Genomic DNA, 9,022 nt, shown 5'->3' with positions numbered 1-9,022 from the left:
TCCTTGGAAGGTTTGGGATCGCCGTGTACTGGATGAAAGCTGCCCTTGTCCAGTTGGCGTTCTGGCTGGACATGCAGATGGTATCACTCATGTTGATCCTAGGGTAATGAAAAAAATAATGAAGTTTGAGTGTTGTACACGTAGTTGAAAGACTAGCACATAAGGGCTTAGAGACAGTGTCAATGTTGCATATTTTGAAATTTGATTCTAAGAAAAGTTTCTAGAATGTTAAACAAATTTGCTATAATGCAGAATTTTTGTAGAGCTTTGCCAAAAAGCCATGATGATGTCTATTTTTTAAAGTATATTTTGTGGCTGTGAACAATAGCCAATCTAGGTGAATACTAGAGTGAAAGAGCTTTCAAGTGACAAATCAATGGGTTGCTGTAGCTCAGAATAATTGAATCAGAAATTACCTGTCTGGAAAAATTTCAACATGTTGACAAAAAATCCAGTACAAAAACACAGTCATCTGCTTTAACATCTGAAACTTGATGCATTTTGTGGGGCAAAGATTCATGGAGGAGGCAGTATGAATGAATGAATGAATGACTGGAAGTCCATGTCATCCAAGAAAAGAGGTGAACCCAACCTGGTAAATGAAGAGGGTAGTTTCTAAAGAAACTGTGGTGCTGCATCGGTGGGGAAGTAGTATACAAAAATTTGGTTTTATCAACAGAGTTGATAATGTAAATTGGCCACCGTACAGAGATTCCAATTCGCTCTGATGAAGGGCTAACGCTCGAAATGTCAGCCTTTAGAATCTCTGTATGGTGGCCAATTTACATTATCAACTCCGTTGATAAAACCAAATTTTTGTAACCAACCTGGTAAAGACTGTCAATGAAATTAGCTAGGTCTTAGTCACCCTGCTCTCTGGCAGTTAAAGTTGGACTGACTCAAGAATCACACTTGTGCCCCACTAAGCCAAATGATTCACCTTTAACATGTGAATCAACTAGACATTAAGCTACCAAGGACAACATTGAAGTCATCTAATTGTAAATGTTGACATCAAACTTAAATTAAATGTTATTTTACTTTCGGTGTAAAAGAAAGGGATGCTGTCACTTTTGATATTTCTGTCTTTGTGTCTGGAAGATTGTTCCACAATCCTATTGCATAGTGAGGACAATAACTCTTTTGCGATAGACGTAGCTCTAAAAAAATGACCATTCTAAATCAGTTTCTAGAACTAAATATTGCTATAGCAATAAGATGAACGAAAGTTTAGACTTAATCACTGAAATGGGCACTTAGACTTTAAAATCTGTAAAATGAGAGTTTAACCTAGGGGATTCGTGGTGGGTATATCCATGAGATCTTTCCCTACACTTTATTAACTTAAGAGAGAATACAAGAAGGCAAAGTATAGAGCCCAGAGGCATGAAAGCATTGTTGTATAAAATGTTGGATAATTGGCTTTATAGTGGTAATACTCAATATGCACAATATCTATCTGGAATTCTGAAAGTGATCTGCCTGCAAGGAAGCATTTAAGTAACTTGTGGGACAAAGTACAATTCAGGTTAAAATGATTTCATTTCAGTTTGTTTTTGGTTTTTATAATTGTTAAATTTTGGTAGCCCCACCTAATCATAGCCAATCATGAATAACTGATGCTAGGAGACAAAGCAAATTTTGAATCTGACTAGTAAGTTGAAATCTGTATCCAAGGAGTTAAATTTGAATTTTTGGCATGTACATTCAAACCATGCCTAGTAATCGCACCATCCTACGGAAGAAATGTTTTTCTTTTCATTTTGCTGTAACTTGCTCCTAATGTTAAGAGTTCAGACCAGGCAAAGAGGGAACAAGGGATCTTTTGCTGGATGGCTTTCCTTGCACCGCGAATTGGATAGAGGTTGTTGTGGCTTGTCTTGAAAATACAAGCTGTTTTTGCAACAAAAACCTGGCACAGTTTTAAAAGGATTCTAAATCCACTTAATACTGAAGTGAAATTTCAAATCCCAAACTACAAAAAAAAATTACAATCTTGGAAATAACATTACTGCAGAATATTCCCTTTCCACTATTGACAGTGCTCTGAAGTGGGCCGGCATCTTTGTGCTTTCACCAACAAAAACAATGTTAATCTGCAGCAAAATGGTTTTGTAGATGACTTCACAGTATGCTGTATGGGCATCTATTGGTTAATTACTTGGGGAAATGAATTTTCCTTGGCTATCACTTTTGTACAGCTGTCAAGGGAAACTAATTATGTTCTCATGACATATCCCAGCTCCAGTTATCAAAATTTGTCCCATGTAAATTACCTGGGGTAAAGTCAGTGGCACTGAAAGATATTCAGTTTCCTGCCATAAACTATGAACAAGTCAATTTTTACTTACCGTATTTACCCGTGTATAAGTGGATCCCATGTATAAGTCGACCCCCCATTTTTGATGGCAAAAAAAGCAATTTCTTAATTTCTTTGCTAAATGTTCATGGGATACTAATCTTGCATTCTTCGATTTCTGGAACTGTGGATTCACAAAAAATTAAGGGCCTCAAGCGCTTAATAGTTTTGTGGTTCAGCGGTTGTTGTATGTGCGGGCATTTTGTCCTTGAATTTCGAAAAAGTTCTCAGAAAATCGAACATGTAAACCTCAAACTAACCTGTTTTGTTGTTCAAAGATAAAGGGCTTTAGAGGATAAGCACAACATCACAGAAGCAGGAGTCAATCTTTGAAAATAACTTCAAAAACGATGCGAAATGTGCAAGTTTTATTGGTGCTTGACTTACAAAATTTCTCACATGGCAAACGAAACAAAACTCATAAAACAAACAATACAAAGTTTGCAAAAGCATTTAAATCATCCAGGTTTGTATAAAGAATAAAAAACAATCATTACCAACAAGCTTTTTCAGGCAACACGAGTGACGATCATGCTTGCACGCAAACACGAGGTATTGCGCCAGGTTACTAAGCCGTTGAAGGATCGAGTTTTATTTGAAGAAACAAGAATGTTTTTAGAGCTTTCCGCCTTTGGAAAACTAAAATTTCCAGTGTCTATTTCATATTTGTGCTTGTGAATATCTTCAACATTTAAAGCAAAACAAATCCTTTTTCATTTCAACTGGAATTGCTTTTAAATTCATTTTGAAGTCTTTCGTCCACTGCGTTCGTTATGTAGCCTGCGAACGCAGACGTATTTCCGGCGGTCGTTTACTTTTCGGGGGAGAGAAACGACCGCCGAAAATACGTCTGCGTTTGCAGGCTATTCGTTATGCCCAAAGACCACATTATGATGTTAATTTTGAATAAATTATTTAGCTGGAACTTGGCTCGAAATCTTTGACCCATGTATAAGTCGAGGGCGATTTTTGGAGCTTCTTTTGAGGCCATAAAAGGTCGACTTATACACGGGTAAATACGGTAGATGAAAAGTCAGCAGGGTGACCATGGCTATTATTACTTTAAATGACCCATTATGGTTAACATGATTTAGCCTTATGCATAATATAATATTCCTAATTTGAAGGGCACAGTGCATTGAATAGAAATAATTGTCAGGTTTGCTTCTTTCAGTGACCTGGACAGCTGTACCCTTACAGTACATGTATTTGAAGTAATTTGTAACTTGTTTTTGATCAAGTACTGATTGATATGTATTTGTTAACAGGGAGATGGGCGACATCTCATTACAAATTCAAAAGACCAAACAATCAAATTATGGGACATGAGAAAGTTTTCTGGTGAAGAGGGGATATCTGTGAGTGTCAATATAATTATGCTATAGATATTTTTGTTATGAAGAAGTCTTGAAAATGTCAAGTTTTGAACATGCCATTGAATTTACATGTAGGTCAGTTCAAAGTGATAGGCATTAAACAGTAACTGATACCTTAAGGTAATGAAAAATAACAGGAACGCTGTGGTGTTAGCTCATATTGTAACAGTAAACTGTAGTTCAGGGATGCTTTGACTATAAAACAAACACTTCAAGAAATTTATCAGAACTAAGCATACATGTCATTACTATTAATTCTGGACATGCATAGTTGAATTAATTGAGAAAAGTTTTGGAGCTTTTATGCATCCCTCTATTTCAGGCTACAAAACGTGCTGTGGCTGGACAAAGATGGGACTATCGCTGGCAACCTGTTCCAAGAAAGTGTAAGTTGAACTTATGAGAGAAGAAACAGCTTAGTGGGGATCATAAAACATTTGACTGTTGTTGATGTGTAACTCAGTTGCTTATGTTCTTATTTTCATTAGCCATGAGACGAGCCAAACTTCCTGGAGATTTTTCCCTCATGACATATCGTGGTCACAGTGTGTTGCACACACTTATACGGTGTTACTTCTCTCCAGTACATACAACTGGGCAGGTAGGCTTGCAGATTATCATGCTCTAACTGAATTTAACCATTGTCTAGGGAGGATCATTAGAATAAGACTTGCAAACTGATATTATGTATTCAACAGAAGGAAATAGAGCTTAAAAAGAAGGCTTGGGAATTGCATTGGCTGGCCTTAATAATTTCACCCATACTGTTGCGGAGAAGCAATTAATAATTTTCATGGACCACTTTGGCCAACCCCCTGTCTGCCCCCTCCCCTTCCTGACTTCACTCTCTTGATACACTTTTCCTCCCCCCACCACATACTAAACATCCAAATGTAGTAATGAGGGTCAGACAGTTTCATGCTAAGACAGGATGCTTCACTATTTTTTGGAACAGGTTAAGTCAATAAACTTGTACTTTTTATCTTTAGCGATTTATTTACTCTGGCTGCTCTACAGGCTCTGTTGTCAGTAAGTGTTGACTTATTAATTTTTACACTTTAATGAAGAAGCGTTAATGTTGACAGTCTTTTCACTTTTTAAAATGGCTTCTTTTATTTTCTATTATTTTGATAAGTTTTCCAATTTCACTCTTTCAGTTTATGATGCATTGACAGGCAAAATTATCTCCAAACTTACTGGACATGTATCCTTGCTTTACTAAAGGGTGCTGGAGTTTGTCTTAAGTGCTTTTAATTTACAAGAAATAGTGGTTTGTTACAGAGTGTGCACAATCATTTTTTCTTTTCTTCATCAATGGTGGTTTTAAGGTTTGTTTTTAGATGTTTAAAGAACCTAACAAGACTGTTAATGAATGAACTATTAAAATATTTTGGTGTTTTAAGCACCAATGTAATCAATGGGTATTGCCCAATGAAAAGCCTTTATAGGAGTTGTCCTTAAGGGATGAGTTATGTTCTTAACTATGATGAGGGATCGACTGTTCGTGACGTATCATGGCATCCATACCAACCAGAAATTGTCAGCACTTCGGTGAGTCTATAAACAGTTAATAAAATATCTCTGACTTCATTTGAGAACTGTACTGTAGTCCGTTGCAGATCCAGTAAGATTTGAAGTAATCAATCAGAGACCTTTTAATTAATAGCAAGGACAACTCCATAAAGTTTCTGCTGGTGGGTGTTCAGTCCTGCAAATTTAATTAATCCAAGTCCAAAATGACATACATGGTTTGGATACAACAAAAATTTATACTCCAGCGAGAAAAAATAAAAACCTCTTGTTTTGTTAAAAATTCATAAAAGCAGCTGTAGATTGCCTCATTTTATCCAACTTTTTTATCATTAACTAGTGGGATGGAGTACTTGGCTCGTGGAGTTACAAGAGAAAGGATGATGAAGATGATGATGATGATGGCTTAGCAAAACACAAAGAAACATTGCCAAAAAATACTCGGCGTTCTGCGCGTATCAGTTTCAGGAACCTTCTTACACTGTAGTTTTTAGAAAACACTTGTAAAGTGGATTACAACTGTACCTGTACAGGGAAGTTAGGTAGCTTTGAAAGAATAAACTTTCTGTACTATTGAAAAGCACTGTAACGTTTCAACAGGGTGGGTTTCATAAGGTTATTTCTCTTCCTGAATCAGGGGTCAACTAGTTTAGTTATGTACAGTTGGGAGTGCATGTTGGCACGTAGGGTTCATACGTGTGTTTGTATTAAAAGTGTTGTGTACTAGGGAAGTGACTGAGATTCAAAACACAGCACCAAGCATAATTTCTGTAAATATTATTACATACATTAAAAGTGAATTATTGTTGGGGAGTAATAGGGTAGTAGTTATAAAATGGGCAGTGTGCGGTTGGTTGGGGTTAGGGTTAAATGAGTGGAAAACATGATCAACACAAATTTTGTGTTGTAGTTGAAGGGTGGAAGTACAGCAGAAATACAGTAAACAATACGGTAGACTTAATGCAATGCTTTTACAGCTAACATCTCCCTGCCGGCCTCTCCGCAAATGCTTAAATCATTGCCCCTTCAAATAAAATAATGCCCTCCCTTTAGGCTTTTAAAGTTCACTTTACATACAACTGCATATACTTGTTTTAGTTTTAGTTTTTGGAAAATATTTTTCCACCTACAAATTAATAAAACTCAGTTTGATTTGGAATGGAAAAATTTAAACTAAGACCCCACTCACAATAATTAGCTTCAAATAAATACACCCTATACCCCCCTAATGACCTCAAAAATCAAATAAGCGCAATGGGCATTTACTCAAGCATTTACGTTATTTGTATCCATTGACACAAATCGAAATCGTCGTTCATCACAAAAACTCCACTCCGTCAGAGGAGAATCTTCCTTTGAATCAAGTCAGTCAAGTCTAGTTAAATTGTATTGGTTTTTTCAGCTAGTTAATGTTATTAATAATTATTGTGGTATTATGTTTTTAAAGGTTTGAATTAACATGTTGGAAATAACATTACTATTACTGATCGGGTTTGTGCATTACAAGCATATCACTTATTTTTATTAGGGAAAAAATTACAGTATTTGCACCCTTACACGTTAGAAACATCAAGATATTTACGTCAAGTATGATTCAACTGTAGCGGGAACTGCAAAAGGAAATGACCCTTTACTACTGTTTCGTGAAATTTTTTGCTTACTTGTACATTACTTAAGTGATGGAATATATCCAAAGGCTAGTCATGCATGTATATGTCCAATATATTGTTTGTTCACAGTGCAAGTGCCTAGTTACCAACTGCAGATTATCATTTCCACATTGTTCCTCTATTATGTATGTGCTACTGCTTACTTGGTAAAACTTTATTGCCATTAATAATGGTAAACAGTAATGTTTCATCCTCAGAACAACTGTTTCAATGCTAAGCATTGTTTTAGTGGGGGTAATTGCCTGATTTGTAGTGATATTTGACTTAATTGTGTACTCTACAGAATATCATGTTTGTGATTGGTCAATGACAAATGCATTAATACTGTAGGTTATGGGTGCAATATGAAATTTGCTATGGAAACACAGCAATGGAGTACTTTTGTTAAGTAGATTATAAATAAAAAAGTGAATATGATCTTGCTCAAAAATTTCATGATTATGGTCACTCTTGATGTTTTGAAAATTCTCAAATTGCACTTGCCTAAGGCTCATGCAATTTTGAGATCTTTAAAAACATCAATCGTGGCCATAAATCATGAAATGAACTCGCATTCATATGATTTCTGATACAACCATCACAAATGCCATTTCAAAATATTGGACGAGTTGGGACAATTTTGAAATATTGCAAATGGCATTTATGCCAAATATCGTGTGCAAATCAGGCTTTTGAACTACCTGAGAGATCTGTAATTATTTTCTTGAGCTGGTATTTTAATTTTAAGCTAGCCAATTAAATGGCTGAAATTTCTCAGGTAGTAACATGAAAATATGTAATTTTGATGCAAAAGTTATTCAAGGTTGTTACAGAAATTGAAAGTAGTCAGTTTTGTTTGTAGGGTTGTCTATAGTTAAAATGTGTTTTTCCTGAAAATTCAGGTTCATTTTTAAATAATTCTTTATTAAGCTAAAAATAAAGTAATTTCATGCATTATATTGTGTACTAGCTTGCACTCCATTTTATCGTGACAGAAATCTGTTTTCCCACTATCTCAGTCATAGTAATGGTACATGAATGGACATCCAGCAAGATAGTCCCAGAGAACTTGGTCATTTTACAAAATTAATTATTATAATTGAAACTTGAAAGAAGAAACTGGTATCACTGGATCAATATTGAAGCAAACTGTATCAATATTGCTGAAAGTCCCACCCCCCTCCAAAAAAAAAAAGTGCATGCCTTCCAAATTGATCACTGATGTCTTATTGGCTGGCTACTGAAACAAATGGTTCTTGTGTTTCAATGTTGGGCACAGGGAATGGTTGTAATGGACGTCTTCCCTATAATGTCCCAATCTTGTTTAAAATAGTGTATTGCTGCGGGTTATTCCAGGGACATAAAAGGGCTGTCCCAACTTTGAATGTAAACAGGGTTTATTTAATTAAGTTGAAGTAGCTTCCTTGGTTAGAAATGAGGTATCTTCTTCAGAGAAGCCAAAGTACTATCCTAAGTGTTATCCCCCTAAATGCGTATTACTTGAGCTGATCAAAACACTTTTAAGGTGATAAGACATCAAGTATTAAAGTCTCAAGTTGACCAATGAGGGTTATCCTCATCAAGGGGATGTTTTGATCAACAACTGAAACACCATTAAATTTTAAGGTGGCTGTAGGAGACGTAATCGGTTACCATGGCAACATGAAAACTTTCCAAAAACACCCCATATTTTGGTCATTTTACAAAATTACAAAATTTATTGTTTTCGTTACTTGCTTATATCTCAAAAACGAACTCTGTGACCTCCATTTTTTCTTGTAGAATAATTATTGATATAAGCTGGAGCCGTGATCTGTAAAGTTTTAAAAAATAGTTGTGAGCCGATCCAGAGCTATCTTAAATTGTTCGAAATTTTAAGGTAGCTCTGAATCAGCTCCCAAGAATTTTTGAAAACTTTGCCAATAGCTCTATCTTAAATTGCTAATGACTATTCTACAATAAACAATGGGGGTCACCTAGTTCACTTTTGAGATATAAACAAGTCAACACAAAATATAGGGTGTTTTTGGAGAGCTTTCATGTTACCATGGTAACCTATTACGTCAATAATGTGCGTATTTTTTTGTCCAATTGGCCCTATGGTGCCA

General features: G+C 35.7%; 1 protein-coding gene across 1 annotated transcript in view; it reads left to right on the top strand.

Annotated features, from left to right (window-relative positions):
- Window positions 1–7,871, top strand: part of LOC137995273 (DDB1- and CUL4-associated factor 11-like) — a 37,066-nt gene extending 29,195 nt beyond the window's left edge. The window contains exons 13-20 of the mRNA XM_068840848.1: window positions 11–103; window positions 3,628–3,717; window positions 4,058–4,121; window positions 4,224–4,336; window positions 4,725–4,764; window positions 4,893–4,939; window positions 5,227–5,286; window positions 5,606–7,871. Of these exons, the coding sequence (XP_068696949.1) occupies window positions 11–103; window positions 3,628–3,717; window positions 4,058–4,121; window positions 4,224–4,336; window positions 4,725–4,764; window positions 4,893–4,939; window positions 5,227–5,286; window positions 5,606–5,752 (654 nt within the window). The 3' untranslated portion in view covers window positions 5,753–7,871. The remainder of the gene's footprint in view (window positions 1–10; window positions 104–3,627; window positions 3,718–4,057; window positions 4,122–4,223; window positions 4,337–4,724; window positions 4,765–4,892; window positions 4,940–5,226; window positions 5,287–5,605) is intronic.
- The last annotated feature ends 1,151 nt before the right edge of the window (window positions 7,872–9,022 follow it).

The sequence above is a fragment of the Montipora foliosa genome, chromosome 1 (genome assembly GCF_036669935.1).
Source record: "Montipora foliosa isolate CH-2021 chromosome 1, ASM3666993v2, whole genome shotgun sequence".
In the NCBI taxonomy this organism is placed as follows: domain Eukaryota; kingdom Metazoa; phylum Cnidaria; class Anthozoa; order Scleractinia; family Acroporidae; genus Montipora; species Montipora foliosa.
The sequence above is the reverse complement of the archived record's forward strand: the minus strand, read 5'-3'. Positions and strand labels throughout refer to the sequence as shown.